The following is a 16,864-nucleotide window of genomic DNA, read 5'->3' on the forward strand; positions in this document are numbered from 1 at the left end:
TATGACAATTTCCTTGCATTTTCTCATAATTTTAAATTTAATTTTTCAATTATTCAACTAATTAAATAATAAAAGTTATTGCTATCTTTAATTTCAAGCAACTATCAAGGGTAAAATGAAAATATTTGCAAAACATTCGACACTTTGGGGAGTTTGAATATGTTTTGAAACATCATAGAGTTTCCATTAATTTAATCAAACAACATAGGGTTTCACTGATTGATTGTGACCCTCTCCTGATCTGAGCACTCTTGATCTGAGCACTCCTGATCTTGTACCGATCTTATACCATCTGTCTTTTAGTGTTATTGTATGATTAGGATTTAACTGTTTTTTCTTTTTAATTTATTAACCACCAATCACATTAATAGAATTTGCTTAAAACAATATCAGATCAAAAGAGGATTTTGATCATTCACTCTTTTACCAACTAACACTGGATTCTATACATAGAGTTAAAAGTAAAAATATTTTATACTAAGGGCATGTTATTCATATAGATATATATGAATAAATTATGAATTGAATGGTTATAATTAATGTTTAGGGTCAGTTTGAGATTGTTTTTGGGAGGCACAAAGTAGTTTTGAAATGCTAAAAATTAATTTTGTTGTTTCGTAAATTTATTTAGAAATTACTTTTAGCAAAATTACTCAATCATACAGCAGATTTTAAAAAGTAGGGAATAAGTGACTTTTCAAAATTTGATTTTAAGGATTAGTTTTATACTTAATACAATTTCATATATATATTGTAAAAATCTCAAATTAATTAAGAAATAAAATCATTAACATTAAAGAGATTATTATTATGATTACCAATTATATTGAGGTAACAAAAATATTTATTTTAATTATCAATTACTATATATGTACAATAAAAAATATTCTATATACATGTTTATAAATGCGTAAATAAATCTTATTCAACACTATGTTCAATTCAGTTATTTATATTGTTATAACAATTTAATAGTAAGATTTACCAAATACATACTATTGCTTTTAAAACTTACAACATTTATAAAATTTAATTTATCAAACGTTAAACTGATTATCGTTACAGTTGATTATTTTTACAGTATAATTAACAATAATTATTTTAAAAATTACTGTAACTAGTTTCAACGAGAAAGAAATATCTTTAAAATATGAGTATCGTTGTTATTCGAAACTTTTGTTGCAAAAAGTGTCCGACCTACATGAACCCTGTTCCATTCGTGACATTTCAAATAATGTAGCGATAAGAATTTTTAAAGAGTTGAGTCGTCTGGGTAAATATAATTATAATGACATTTGATTTGAATGGAAAATTTTAATATTATAACATTAATTAATTAGGTAATAGAGTTTTACACATATATAAATTGACACAAACCACAGCGAACTCTATCAAAGTAAAATTAATAAAACCCCATTGTTCTTTCAAATTGGGCGAACATGATTTTATACCATCCAAAAGTTAACATAAAGTTAGATTTGAAATTTTTAAATAAATAAGTAAAATTTTTTACATTAATTTTCTCTATTATCTCCATTGAATTAATTAATTGTCCAACAATCGAGGAGACATGCTCCCAATACCATCAATTGTTCTGTCGTACGTGTTTATTAAATCTTACTATTAAACTACTGTAAGGATATAAATGATTGAATAAAACAAAATATTAAATAAAATTCAGTTACACAATTATAAACATCTATATAGAATACTTTTATTGTATATATATATTCAAAGATGATGATTTTATTTCCTAATTATCAAGTATCAAAATTAACTTTAACTCTTTAAAATAACTTTAAACCTCCTAAAAGCAATTCTAAACTGGTCGTTAGAAGAAAATTTTGGTCAACATACACCCAACATTTTGATTTTATTCTAATTCAAGAAGAAGAAGAAGAAGAAGAAGAAGAAGAAGAAGAAGAAAAAGAGGAGAAGGAGGAGGAAAGTGAAGAAGAAGAAGAGGAAGAGGGAGAAGATGATGAGGAGGAAAGTGAAGAAGAAGAAGAAGAGGAAGAGGAAGAAGATGAGGAGGAGGAAGGAGAAGGAGAAGAAGAAGAGGAAGAGGAACAAGACGAGGAAAAAAGAGGAAGAAGAATATTCCTATTTGAATAAAGTGAGATAGATAAAATTACACAAAATGAATACATTAATAAAAAATAGTCTCCAATATGCTGAAATTTGTATATTTTTTATTTTAGTAGAATTGTTATCTTAACACTTAACAGAACTACGCTATATATAGGGGTATATCAACAACCCCCATAAAAATACTCTTAATTTTACTCTCATTAATATTTATTGAATTTGAGTTAAATCAATATAGGAGATTTATTGAAATTAATATTCAAGAATTCTTAATATTTTATCTCTTTGTGTGGATCCCACACTAAATCTTTTTTCCTCTTATATTTTCTCTCTTTTTCAGCAGTTCTCTCTCTTTCCCTCTCTTTTCTCTTTTATTGTTCTATTTGCATTTTTTTTTCTCAACCAAATTTTTTTTTACTCTCTTCAAATTCATCTCACTCTTTGTTTCGTCTATTTCTTTTCTCACTGAAATCTTTGTTTCATCTATTAAGATTATCTCAATGATTTTTTTTTTTAATTTTAAAGAATAGTACAAAACGAATTTAAATAGAAAAAGAAACTTCTATAAAATCCAAGTCGTACAAAACTATAGTGCACTAACATAAGTTCCAAATATGAACCCTAAAATTGTCACAGTTAATTACCTAACCCCTTTAGTACAATCACTCAACGACATGCGAATTAGCTTTTCCCAAGTTAGACCAAGGTCGTTTTCCATGTCCCGATAAAAAATTCATATTAATAATAAATAATGTATAAGCATCAATATAAGCAACTAATTAGTACATAATAATATGCCACAGTATGAAACAAAGAGTTTTGAGATGAATTTGGAGGGAGTAAAGAAATTTTTGGCTGAGAAAGAGAAAAGAAAAAAAAAATGCAAACGAAAGAAGAGAAGAGAAGAGAGGAAGAGAGAAAACACGTGCAAAAGGATATAGAAAATATAAGAGGGAGAAAGATTTGGGGTGGAGTCTACCTAAAAAAAATTAAAATTCTTTAATATTTAATTTTAGTAAATTTTCTCCATTAATTTAACTTAAATCTAATAAATAACGGTGTTTTAAAAGGGGTTAGTAATCAGCCCATGTTTTATTTTTATTTATAAAATTTCATAAATTAATAATCATATTTGAGATTTTATTCTTTGAGTTTTAACTTAAAGTAATGACATATATTATTTTTTTAATAAATAATAAAATACATAAAATATAAAATTATTTAACTACTAATTAATTAATAAATGACACATTAGTCGAGCTTCAAATTAGGACATGAATATTGAGTTGGCTAGCATTGGTTATAAATTAATGATTAACCGTCCCACAAAATAAAATGCAATTGGAAGCACGTAAACCCAGACGTCGCCGGAAATTAAATGGAAAAAAAGGAAATAGACAAAGAAAAAAGGGCATATATTTAATAATAAATTATAAATGTTTTAAATACAGTATATCACTCCGGCTCTCGCTTTTATTGTTTTAGCACAGGAAGCAACAACATACAACAGAGGCATCATCGTCATCGTCAGCAAACAAAAAACAAATATAAAAAAAATAAAGAGCTAAAAAAGAGTCAAAGCCCGAGACTCTTCTTCTTTCGGTTTTCGATAACCCTAATTTAATTTTCTGAATCCAAATTTTTCCTTCTCTCGTCTCTCGCTCGCCCGCTCGGTCGCTCGCTCGCGAAATCCAAATCTTTCGTTCTGTTCCCATTCTATCCTTAACTTATTTTGTAATTTACGATTTTGCCATCAAAACCCTAGCTTTACTGGTATGTCCAAAAAACCTCACCTTGAGTATCTGCAATAGCTCACTTGACCCTGGAAATTGGAGCTATGCATAAACCCTAATTTTGATTTATGTTCAGTTTAGGTTGTTTTTTGGTTATAGATTTTGTGATTTAGTCTTTGAATTCGTGGTTAGCAAGTCAAATTCTATTGCTGCAGTTCGGAATTTGTGTGATTCACTTTGATTATTGTGCTTTTTGTGGACATGGTGTTGTTTGTTCTGCTTTTGATTGATTTTTCTGTTTCGCTTTGGTTTTTAACTGATCCTGGATTTCGGTTAGTAATTTTAGGAGGGAAAAAATTCGAATTTTGAATATTTTTTATTGATTTAGGATTTGTACTTGCAGATCAAAGCGTTTTGATTAATCTGTTTCTGTTTTTCTTTCTGGCTGATGATTTTGGGCATCTATTTGTAACTTCTTAGTGGTTACATCTTTGAAATGCTAGCTTTTAATTATTTTTCCCATTTGAAATTCTTTTTATTTGAAATTATAGAGTAAGAATTTATTCCAAATTTTTATATTTATGGCCTCACCATTTTATTTTTGATTGGATATTTCTTGTAGATGGGCGGCAACTCCTAATTATTGGTTATGTTCAACTCCCATTTTAGTTAGGGCTTGCACCCTTTACTTGGTGTGCATTGTTAATGCTGCTGCTCCAAACTTTTGGGTTGTGTCAATTGAATGGTGCAAAGTTCCACAAATACCTGGTTTTGATGTGTCTGCAATTTAGAGTTAACGGTTTTGACCTATCCTCCAAATATCCTGTGAAATTCCATCTTGGATTTAGATTTGACCTATCCTCCGAATATCCAGTGAAATTCCATCTTGAATTTAGATTTGACCTATCCTCCAAATATTCTGTGAAATTACATCTTGGATTTAGAACTATTATGCAGTATATTATATCAATAGGGTGTATATAAGAACGTTTTTGGTTTCAATTTGCAAATTTGGAATATGCTCTCTTGGTTATTTATGTAATTGTCTGTCGTTTAGTTAAGCTTCCCCTGTTTGACTTTTTCTTTTAAAATATATGCACGTGCTTAATACATTGCAATACGCTTTTTGACAGGTCAGATAGCACTTTTTGACGGAAGTCTATTGCATTTAACTTGTAGATATTTAATGCGTGAGGTGATAACTGAGTTCATTGTTTTAGTATCCAATTTATATGTCTATTTCTTAGTGTGGAAATTGTTTGACTTCGTAGATCATAGTTTCCTTGCTTTGGCTAGACCTGATGCAGCAGGCGTTTTTTCAAATGCAGTTTAGCTTGTACAGCTTGTAGTGGTTTGATGTTGAAAGCAGTATGCCGGTGATAGTTGGGAGAAATGCAAAGGTATCATCCTACCAGCTGCACTAGTGCAGTAAATAACAGTGCAATAAGTGGTACGTCAGCTAGGGATGCTACTCGAGCTGATTCTTCTTCATTGCCTGCGAACTTCTCTATAAATTCTCGGTAATGGTTATAGAAACTCTGCTAGTGCTGTTGATGGTCCACTCTCTCCCTAAACACATGTTAAGTTTTATCTAAAGAAACTGTGGCGTGTTCTGAAGATTTTCCAGCATGACAAAGTTGCAGTTAAGGGCTTGGGGTCATACCTTGAAGAGAGCTTTTCAATATTTTTTTTTATTTTTCTGTTGGGTTATTGTTAAACTTTTTTAGTGAAAATAAACTGCTGTTATTCCCTTGTAACTTGGTGAATTGTTCTCATTTTTGCAGGAGGTCAACTCAGCTAACGCCATACAAGTTGAAGTGTGACAAAGAATCTCTGAATTCACGGTAATTTCTGCAGTATATTAGTTAATTGGGTTCTCTTTATGCAGCTATTTAACTGAGTGTTTGAGGGATTGGAATTTAAGTATAATTCTAAGGTTACGTATAAACTTGTAGAAGTTGCTGCTTTTGGTATGTTTCTTCATAAGTATTTTATTTGGTGTTCTGCTGGATGTTTTTTCTTATCCATGTTTCTATTTGTAATGATTCGATTATCAGACTTGGGCCGCCTGATTTTCACCCGCAGACTCCCAATTGCCCCGAGGAGACTCTCACGAGAGAATATGTGCAGAATGGATACAAGGAGACCGTCGAAGGACTTGAGGTACGATGTCATAATCATCTATGTTCATTACCTTTTTCAAGTGGTGGCATGCAGGTGTAGATGTCATTTGCTTATTGATCTGTTTAATTGTAAGATCATCTTTGTGAGAACACCTGTGCTAAGTTTTACCTCTTTTCCCAATATTTGTACTTGTTTTTAAGGAGAAAGCTTCTGTTGATATGTTCAGGATTCTTAAGATTTATCTTATTAAGAAATCACTGGATAATGGTAATAAACATGCGCTCCAAATATATAGGTCCTTTGACATGATCGTGTAAGGATCACAGTCATCATTTTTCTGAATGAACATGTAATTTAGTCTGAATGAATAGTCCTCTGGTTTTCGTTATCGTGCCTATCCGTGTTTCCTTGCAAATATGTTAATGAGATGGGAAAATTTTTTGTCTCCTCTGGATGCTATAATTCTTAATTGTTCCTACATGCTGTGATCAGGAAGTCAGAGAGATATCACTGACTCAAGCTCAAACTTTTAATAAGCCTGTTGTACTGAAGTGCAGAGAGGTGAGTGATTGATACATGAATCTATGATGACCATTTAGATTCTGCAACTTTCTCCATGTTAGGATTTGACTAATGAAAATTTCTGGTGGTCTCGATGATGGTGTAAACTAATTTGTTCCTTTTTACAGGCAATCAGAAAATGCCTCAGGGCAATTAATGAATCACGTGCCCAGAAGCGTAAGGTAATACATTGCATTCTTAAATACTTTTCATTTTCAGGAAATTTCTTTATCTGAAATTAATAAATCCAAATCTTTGGCCTACACGTGTTTTGCCTTTGAACTATTCTTGTTATGCGCCTAGGTGCATAAATACGTATAGAACACTATTAAGATCTAATTGCATCGTGGAAATTGAGAGTTGTACTTTTATGCTTGCTATGACAGGCTGGTCAAGTTTATGGCGTGCCTCTTTCTGATTCACTATTAACTAAGCCTGGTGTCTTTCCTGAACAAAGGCCATGTGGTGAAGAATTCAGGAAGAAATGGATTGAGGTATGAATCTATTATATTCTTTCTTTATCCTTTTAATAACTTCTAATCTTTTTCCCAATTTTTTTCTTCATTTTAGGGTTTATCACAGCAGCATAAACGATTACGTTCTTTGGCCGATCATGTTCCTCATGGGTATAGGAAAAGATCCCTGTTTGAAGTTCTTATCCGAAATAATGTCCCGTTGCTGAGAGCAACTTGGTTCATAAAAGTAACTTATCTTAATCAGGTATGGAGGTTTGGATTATTATAGTGTTATCAAAGTAAATTTTTTTAAAAAATCATAGTAAACAGCAGGTTATGGTTGTATATTTTCAGGTTCGTCATGGTTCTGCAAATTCTTTATCTGGGGCACAGGACAAAATTCAGCTTTCTCGCACTGAGATCTGGACAAAAGATGTCATTGATTATTTACAACACCTCCTGGATGAATTCTTTTCGAGAAATAATTCTCATTCTACTCAATACAGCAGAGATCGGTCCCCACAAACGCTTTATACCGGGTCCCCTCAGCAAAGGAGTGATCCAGCAGCAGTCATTAATAGCGAGGAGCCTTCCCTCCATTTCAAATGGTGGTATATGGTGCGGCTTGTCCAATGGCACCTTGCAGAAGGGCTCCTTCTTCCTTCTTACATCATCGAGTGGGTTCTAAATCAACTAAAGGTATATTTTCGTTGTGCTGTGCTCATCATTTCTTTTTTAGTGAAGATCTACTTTTTGCGTGTGGTACATTGCCTATGTTCTCTTTTAGTAACATAAATCTGTTGGTTTGTTGAATTTATGTTTCATTGCTTTGGTCTTGCTTGTGATGTATGTCAGGATAAAGAATTGCTCGAGATTTTGCAGCTGGTATTACCTATCATATATGGTGTTTTAGAAACTGTTGTTTCATCCCAAACATATGTACGCTCTCTAGTGGGGATAGCAACTCATTTTATTCGCGAACCTTCTCCGGGAGGATCCGATCTTGTAGATAATTCTCGGAGGGCATACACAATTTCTGCTCTGGCTGAGATGCTTCGATATTTGATACTGGCAGTACCTGATACATTTGTTGCTTTGGATTGTTTCCCTTTACCATCCTGTGTTGTATCTTTTGCTGCAAATGACGGGAATTTTGTGTCAAAGGCATCTGAAGATGTAGGAAAGATGAAGAATTACTCAACTGAGGCTATCTGTGTGTTTAGGGGGAAAGCGGTTGATGCACAATATCAATCCTTGTCCTTTGATAATGTTATTTCAGCCATTCAGAGACGTGCAGATAATCTTGCAAAGGATGCAAGCCCTGGCTATCCAGGTCACAGCGTGGCTAAAGCTGTGCAGGCCTTGGACAAAGCTCTTTTACAAGGAGATATTAGAGAGGCTTACAAACATCTCTTTGAAGATCTTTGTGATGCAGCTCTTGATGAAAGTTGGATTGCGGAAGTTAGTCCTTGCTTAAGATCATCTCTGAAGTGGATTGGAACTGTAAGCTTGTCGTCTGTTTGCTCAGTATTCTTTATTTGTGAATGGGCAACATGTGATTTCCGGGATTTTCGAACTGTTCCGCCCCATGGCATGAAGTTCACAGGTAGAAAAGATTTCTCACAGATATATGTTGCTATTCGGCTTTTGAAGCAAAAGATAAGAGATTTGCACACTCCGCCTCGTCGCAAATCTGAGAGTACCCTTGGTATTATTGATAACCTTGCTAAGGGTTCCCGTCAACGGAATAATTATGCTAATAGGAATTTTCAGGGAAATGGCTATGAAATCAAAAACAACGCCAATCGTTTAGATGGATTGAGAATAAATTCGTCTGACATATTTGAAACTCCGGGACCTTTGCATGATATCATAGTTTGCTGGATTGATCAACATGAGATTCACAAAAGAGAGGGTGTCAAGCGTGTGCAACATTTCATTATGGAACTTGTACGGGCAGGCATATTTTATCCTCAGGCATATGTGAGGCAGCTGATGGTTAGTGGAATTTTGGACATGAATGGTCTTGACCTGAACAGGAGGAGGAGACACCATAGAATTTTAAAGGTGCTTCCAGGGCTGTTTCTTCGTGTTGCTTTGGAAGAAGCAAGGATTGCTGAAGGGTCTCAACTTTCAGAGGCCATACATGTTTACTCAAATGAGCGCCGCCTTGTCCTTCATGAGCTTCTTTTTGATCAATCTATCTATGTAAATGTAGCAGCTCAGAATCAAAAGCGTCACATGGCTGGCGGAAGAGATGGTGCTTCTCCTTCTTTAGCTGATCAGTGGAAAACCATCCAGCCAACTACTGGTATATCATCTGGTAGAAGTGGGAAAAGTGATGCTGACATTGAAGAACTGAAGGCCTCCATTGCAGTGATACTGCAGCTCCCAAGCTCCTCTGCTACATCTGCAGACTCAGGGTTGGATGAATCTCAAGGTAGTGTTAAGAGGTCTCTGGGGGCAGTAAGTAGTAAGATGGATCTTTCAGAAGGTACACCTGGGTGTGAAGATTGTAAACGGGTTAAGAGGCAAAAGTTATGCGAGGATAGAAGTTCAGTTCTGCAAATTTCTTCACCGATTCATTCTGATGATGAAGATTTGTGGTGGGTGAGAAAGGGACCTAAACCCTTAGAGTCTTACAAAGCTGATCCACCACTTAAGTCAACCAAGCAGGTCTCTAGGGGTAGGCAAAAGACTGTCCGTAGAACTCAAAGTCTTGCTCAGTTAGCAGCTGCTAGGATTGAAGGTAGCCAGGGAGCATCAACAAGTCATGTATGTGATAACAAAGGAAGCTGCCCTCACCATAAAACTGGAGTGGAAGGAGAAACGCTTAAGTCAATGGATGGTGTCAGGACCGCCTGTTATGGAGATATTGTTTCGATAGGAAAGGCTTTAAAGAAACTCCGATATGTGGAGAAGAGGACAGTCACAGTTTGGTTGATATCTATAGCTAGGCAGCATATTGAAGAAGCTGAGAAGACTGCTGCCAAGGTTGGCCAATTTAATAGGTCTTTTGTTCCAGTTGAAGGTAGGATTTCTGGGCGCTGGAGGCTTAGTGAGGATGAGTTATCTGCTATACTATATTTCATGGATGTTTGTGATGATTTAGTTTCTGCTACCAAATTTCTTCTTTGGTTGCTGCCAAAGGTTCTAAATAGTCCTAGTTCAACAATTAATAGTGGTAGGAACATTCTGATGCTGTCAAGGAATGCTGAAAACCATGCATGCGGAGTGGGAGAGGCATTTTTGTTATCGTCCCTACGAAGGTGCAGTTTACAGAATAGTTTCTTTCTAACGTGTGTTATTTGAATTTGACTTATCATGCCTTTTATGCTTTGCCTGCTATAGTTTGGTTGCTGCTGCATTGATGTCTGTTTGATTCTCTTTGTTGTCTATTTGAATTAAGTAGGCAATCCAATCCTTTAAGTCTCTTTTGCTCCAAATATATTGATATCTTTGTAGCGATTGCTGTTATATCACTCTTTTCATATGCTTTCATTATCATTGGGTTGATCTTAATCAGTTAATCTTTTTCCCAGTTCTCTTTTACCAGCAAGATGTGCTGGTAGACAGCTAGAATTATATTGCATCCAACATGCTTTTGTTTTAATCTAAACAAACAGTTGAGTATTTCGTATTTTTACTGTCCACATTGTGCAGTAAGTACATCTGTTTTCCCAATTATTTGTTCTCGTTTATTTTAGAGTTAGTAATGAATGATTCCTTCTTCTTTCCTTGAGGGAGCTGTCTGTTTTACTGTCAAATTCAGCATCTATGATTTTTTCTGGTTCTGACTTTTTTTTTGTAAATAGCTTTGGTTCGTGGTGTGGCTTTCGTGTGTAGATGTTGGATGAATGAATGAATTTAATGCTTTTCTTACATCGATGTCAAATTTTTTTCCAGGTATGAAAATATAATTATTGCAACAGATCTAATTCCCGAGGCCTTATCTGCTACAATGCATCGTGCTGCACAAGTTATGGCCTCCAATGGCAGAGTTTCAGGTTCAGCAGCCTATGGTTATGCCCGATATCTATTAAAGAAATACGGCAATATGGCTAGTGTCATTGAATGGGAGAAGAATTTCAAGGCAACTTGTGACAAGAGACTTCTTTCTGAGCTTGAATCTGGAAGATCACTCGATGGAGAGTTGGGACTTCCACTTGGAGTTCCAGCAGGGATCGAGGATCCTGATGATTATTTGCGTCAAAAGATAAGTGGTGGTCAATTGTCCAGAGTGGGCTTGAGCATGAGAGATGTAGTGCATAGGCACATGGAGGAGGCCTTCCATTATTTTTATGATAAAGAGAGAAAGCTATTTGCAGCTGGTTCACCAAGAAATCCTGCTATAGATAAATCAGACGATGAATCTCAGATTGCTCAACAAATAATTATTGGATTGATGGACTGCTTCAGGCAGACTGGTGGTGCTGCTCAAGAAGGGGATCCATCTTTGTTGTCATCTGCGGTTTCCGCCATTGTTGGAAATGTAATACCAACTATGGTGAAAATTCATGATTTTACAGCTGGCAGTAATTATCAAAATTATGCGTCTACCACAGGTTCCTTAAGCTTTGCCAGGCGCATTTTGCGTATATATATAACTTGCTTATGCTTGCTGAAGGAAGCACTTGGAGAGCGTCAGAGCCGGGTGTTTGAGATAGCTCTTGCAACAGAAGCTTCTTGTGCTCTTGCTCGAGTTTTTACTCCTGGAAAGGCTGCTCGGAGTCAGTTTCAGTCATCTCCTGAAGCCCATGATCCTAATGCAAATATGTCAAATGATATATTGAACAGCTCCTCAAAAGTAGCCTCTGGGAGAACTTCAAAAGTCACAGCTGCTATTTCTGCACTCGTTGTTGGTGCTGTTCTTCACGGCGTTACCAGCCTGGAAAGAATGGTTACTGTCTTTAGATTAAAGGAAGGACTGGATGTGATTCAGTTTGTGAGGAGTACAAAATCCAATTCAAATGGAAGTGCCCGTTCAATTGGGACTTTTAAACTGGACAACTCAATTGAAGTTCACGTGCATTGGTTTAGGCTACTTGTTGGGAACTGTAGAACTGTTTCTGATGGACTAGTTGTGGAATTCTTGGGCGAACCATCTATAGTAGCTCTTTCAAGAATGCAGCGAATGCTTCCTCTTAGCTTAGTCTTTCCACCTGCATATTTAATATTTGCCTTTGTTCTGTGGAGGCCATTCATTCTGAACAATAGCCTTGCAGTCCGTGAAGATATCCATCAAATGTATCAGTCTTTAACAATGGCCATCAATGATGCCATAAGACACCTGCCTTTCAGGGATGTATGTCTGAGAGACTGTCAGGGTTTCTACAATCTTGTGACTGCAGATTCCACTGATGCTGAGTTTGCAGCAATGCTGGAACTGAATGGTCTGGACTTGCAGTTGAAATCGATGGCATTTGTTCCTCTTCGTGCAAGGCTTTTTTTAAATGCTATCATTGATTGTAAAATGCCATCCTCCCTTTTTAAACCAGAGGACTTTAATCGAGTTTCTGGACATACTGAATCCAAAAGTCATCGTGCAGAGAATGAAGCAAAGCTTTTGGATAAGCTTGTGCATGTACTGGATTCCCTGCAACCGGCAAAGTTTCATTGGCAGTGGGTTGAGCTCAGGCTTCTTTTGAACGAACAAGCCCTGATTGATAGACTGGAGAACCATGAAATGTCCTTAGCCGAAGCCATTCGTTCTTTATCACCTAGTCCTGAAAAAGCTGCTGCTTCTGAGAATGAGAACAATTTTATTGAGATTATCCTTACAAGGTTATTGGTCAGACCAGATGCTGCACCTCTGTTCTCAGAATTGGTCCATCTTTTTGGGAGGTCGCTAGAGGATTCGATGTTGTTGCAGGCTAAGTGGTTCCTAGGTGGACATGATGTTCTCTTTGGACGGAAAACCATTAGACAGCGTCTTGTTAATATTGCTGAGAGTAAAGGCCTTTCAACTAAGGCCCAGTTTTGGAAGCCTTGGGGCTGGGTTAATTCTGGTTTTGGTCCTGGTTTAAACAGGGGAGATAAGAAGAAGCTGGAAGCTACCTCTCTTGAAGAAGGAGAAGTGGTGGAAGAAGGCATTGACTCAAAACGACATGGGAAAGGGTCCAATCCATTATTTGATGCTGAAGGCACCAGCATCGGCCAGCAGCACGTGACTGAGAGGGCATTCATTGAGTTGGTTCTTCCATGCATAGATCAGAGCTCTGATGACTCACGCAATACCTTTGCAAATGATTTGATCAAGCAGTTGAATAACATTGAGCAGCAGATTAGTGCTGTTACTCGTGGAGCAAATAAGCTGACAGGATCAGTTCCTTCTGGAATTGAAGTTCCTTCAAATAAAGGCAGTAATCGCAAAAGTATAAGAGGTGGAAGCCCTGGATTGGCCAGACGACTAGCTGCTACAGCTGATCCTGCACCACCCTCCCCTGCTGCTTTGCGAGCATCTATGTCACTGCGTTTGCAGTTTCTTCTGAGATTGCTGCCTCTCATCTATACGGACGGGTAATTATATAATATTTGTCTAAACTTTAGCTATGGTTCTGTTTGGTTTTATTTTTAAATTTTGCTCTTGCAATGTCAGTTTTGTTTCACTTTTTTCCTTTACTATTATGTTGGTAGCAAATGTTGGCATTTAGCAAAAGCAATCATGTTTTCTTGCTGTTTTTCCCATCTGGTGCTTCCGTGTTTGGTTTCAATATTGGTTTCGTTGTCTGTGCTGCTTAGGGTACTTGGGGGAACTGTAAAGAAAAGATTTGCTTTCAGTCCAACAAATAGTGTTTTTTTTGTGTGTGTGTTTGTCACCTGCCTGTTTCATTATAAAGGTACTTGCTTCTTGCATCATTGTGAAAATTTTGAATTGCAAATTTATCCCAGTCATGTATATTGTTTCTCCACAATTGTGCTTCCTTGTAATCAGAGGGTAAACTTGAATATGATACAATCTTTGATATTAAATAACACTCATCTTGTATTGGTTGCATATTTTAGTTGTGCTTCTTTTAAGTTGCAATAGTGGATGTAGAAATTTGCTAAGTTGTCCATGTGTTGAATTTTCCAGGGAGCCATCTGGCCGAAACATGAGGTACTTGCTTGCCTCTGTAATTCTCCGTCTACTTGGGAGTCGGGTTGTTCATGAGGATGCAGACCTCTCCTTTTATCCCATGCAGAGCCCTCAGTCAAAGAGAGAGGTGGAGTCACTGCCTGAGGCTTCTTCTGTACCTTCCGCAGATTTTTCTGGGGAAAGTCTTTTTGATCGGTTATTGTTGGTCCTCTATGGCTTGTTGAGTAGTTGCCAGCCAAGTTGGTTGCGGCCAAAGCCGGCCTTCAAGTCTAGCAACAACACATCGAAGGACTCTTCTGGGTTTGATCGTGAGATAGCAGAGAGTTTGCAGGTTTGTTCATCAATGGAATACTTTTCAAAACTATGTATATTATTCGCGATGATTTAACTCTTAACTTTATCGAATTAAATTTGGGATATTTATTCTCTTTAGTCTGTAGGTTTAGCTATCTTTTCATGGTTATTTTCTAAAATTTCTGTAAGGAAGTTTGACATGGTTAATAGTGTCCATCTTGACACTATTAACATGTATGATTTTTAGGAAAAACTTTTAGGTCTTAATTTTTTTTCCTTCAATTTTACTTTTCATTGGACTATATAATATAAACATGTATGATTTTTAGGAAAAACTTTTAGAAGGTCTTAATTTTTTTCCTTTAATTTTACTTTTCATTGGACTATATAATATAAATGGCATTGGGGGTTTAACTGCTCCCATCATGGACATGAAAATAAGCCTTTTTCTTCATCTCTGCACCTGACTCTTGAGATCTTGGTGTATATTCTCTCCTTTTACCTGAAATCTTCAGTCAATAAAGATAATTTGAAAATTCAGATAATAATTGACTCTTCTGATTCTGAAATTATGTCTGTGGGTGCAGAATGACTTAGATCACATGCAACTACCTGACACTGTTAGATGGCGTATCCAAGCTGCCATACCTATATTATTACCTTCTGTGCGATGCTCTCTCACTTGCCAGCCACCATCTGTCCCAGTGGCTGCACTTGCATCACTTCAACCTAGCATCTCAGTTTCTGGGGCATCCCCTGGAAATCTAAACCTACCTCAGAGAAATCCAGTTCCTTTGGCACGATCCGCGACCAACACAGGGAAGTCCAAGCCAATTCCATTGCAGCAGGATAGTGATATGGAGATAGACCCATGGACACTCTTGGAAGATGGTGCAGGATCAGGCCCATCTTCGAGTAATACTGCAGCCATAGGCAGTGGTGACCAAGCTAATCTTCAAGCTGCCAGCTGGCTTAAAGGGGCCATAAGGGTGAGGCGCACAGACCTCACATACATTGGTGCTGTGGATGATGATAGTTGATTTTAGGTTTAACTTCATTTTTGATTTGATCTGGGGTGAGCCACCCCCTCAATGGGTAAATCTGTGTTCTCTTTTGTTTTGTATAATTGGCTGCAAGACTTGATCTTGGGCTTGCCCTTGTGGTTTGGTGGTTAAGAGAGCTGTTGAGAGAGGCATTCTTTTCGAGGGAGGAGGGGGTTGGGGGGTTCTGGCAGACATGGGTCCATACTCCATGGGGAAGAAAATGTGAAGATGCGCTCACTGCCATATGGCCTGGTCTGGGACATGCTTGACTAACTAACCTTTTGTAACCCCCCATCTGGACCGTCCGGTTCAGAGGCTTGTTGTATATATAGAGACAATTGTTTCATTTTACCCATTGATCTGAGTAGAATATCTCTAGAATGATATATAGCCGTTTCATGCTCATCAATCTTGCTCTCATCTCTTTTCCCTCATAATATAATAAAAGCTCATGCACATATTCTATAGCATGATGCATGCGTCTCTTATGTTATATATTCTTATTGTGCAAGCATTGTGCTTCTATTATTTGCACTGTAAAACACGGTTTAATTGTCTTTCACGTTTCTAGGAATCACTATTTTGTGGATGCATATGTATTGCGCATTATTCTAGATTATTCCTTGTTAGAATGGAAAGAATTAGGGGAAGAAGGGCCCGCCGGTAATGACTGGGAAGATCGAAAAATTGGACGAAGGGGTGATTTTTTGGTTAGACGCATGGAATTAGCTAAGCATTTTCTTCGAACAAACATAGAACCGGAGTGGATCAATGATGAAAGTAGACTGGTACCAACACTTGCTACTGTAAATTTTTTGGATGCCATTTCTTTTTAACTTGTCCTCTCGTAGTTCTTGATTTAATTCAATATAGTCGGCTATTTGTGATAGCTTGGCATCATGATCATTAACTATGAATATGATGCCGGGGGTGTGGCAGGTATCACTGGTTTTGTTGTGTGACCTGTAATGGTTTGAATTATGAAATATAGAATAGGAGACCTGAGGGGATTAAGTTAGGTTTTGGGTGAGGTAAAAATATGGTCAAATTAGTAATGATATTTTAGGTTCAGCTGGTGCTGCTGTGATAAAAATTATGCTCGGTTTCTTTTAATTTGCAGTTGGGAAGCGCACGCTAGTTTCGACAATCTCTCGGCTTTGGAGTTGGAGTACGCATATAATGTCGGATAATTTTGCCACTCTTACTATTGTTTTACTGCTTGATAGCGAGCTTTTGTAGAAAAAAATAAGGAAGAAGGTTTTTGGATTTGGGTTAAAGAAGTCTACTTGCCTTGCATACATTAGTGTTTTCTAATTTGTACAGGACTTTTAAATTGAAAGTTTTGGGTATGATTTTAAATTAACGGAGCCCCACGGCCCACTGAGATTAAATCAACAACTGCAGCCGTCGGGACATGTTGGATTAAAAAAGAGTACGCAAAGCAGATTTGAGTTGTCAATGGCCGAGTGGGGCTTGGCTTACTTCACA

At 36.6% G+C, this 16,864-nt stretch overlaps 1 protein-coding gene across 4 annotated transcripts; it reads left to right on the forward strand.

Moving 5' to 3' along the window:
• Positions 1–3,485: 3,485 nt before the first annotated feature.
• On the forward strand, positions 3,486–15,846 carry LOC127898599 (mediator of RNA polymerase II transcription subunit 12-like). Of its 4 annotated transcripts, none has more exons than XM_052438219.1 (14): positions 3,486–3,962; positions 4,955–5,016; positions 5,150–5,341; positions 5,606–5,665; positions 5,879–5,984; positions 6,438–6,506; positions 6,635–6,688; positions 6,893–7,000; positions 7,077–7,226; positions 7,316–7,660; positions 7,817–10,230; positions 10,868–13,480; positions 14,037–14,370; positions 14,921–15,846. In XM_052438219.1, the coding sequence occupies exons 3-14, from the start codon at positions 5,214–5,216 to the stop codon at positions 15,371–15,373; spliced, it is 6,834 nt and encodes a 2,277-aa protein (XP_052294179.1). In that variant the 5' UTR covers positions 3,486–3,962; positions 4,955–5,016; positions 5,150–5,213; the 3' UTR covers positions 15,374–15,846. The 4 variants fall into 4 exon arrangements, with proteins under 4 accessions (XP_052294179.1, XP_052294178.1, XP_052294181.1 ...); XM_052438218.1 differs by having other exon boundaries at positions 3,486–3,861; XM_052438221.1 differs by lacking the exon at positions 4,955–5,016 and having other exon boundaries at positions 3,486–3,861.
• Positions 15,847–16,864: the final 1,018 nt, after the last annotated feature.

Source organism: Citrus sinensis, chromosome 3 (assembly GCF_022201045.2).
Source record: "Citrus sinensis cultivar Valencia sweet orange chromosome 3, DVS_A1.0, whole genome shotgun sequence".
Lineage (NCBI taxonomy): Eukaryota > Viridiplantae > Streptophyta > Magnoliopsida > Sapindales > Rutaceae > Citrus > Citrus sinensis.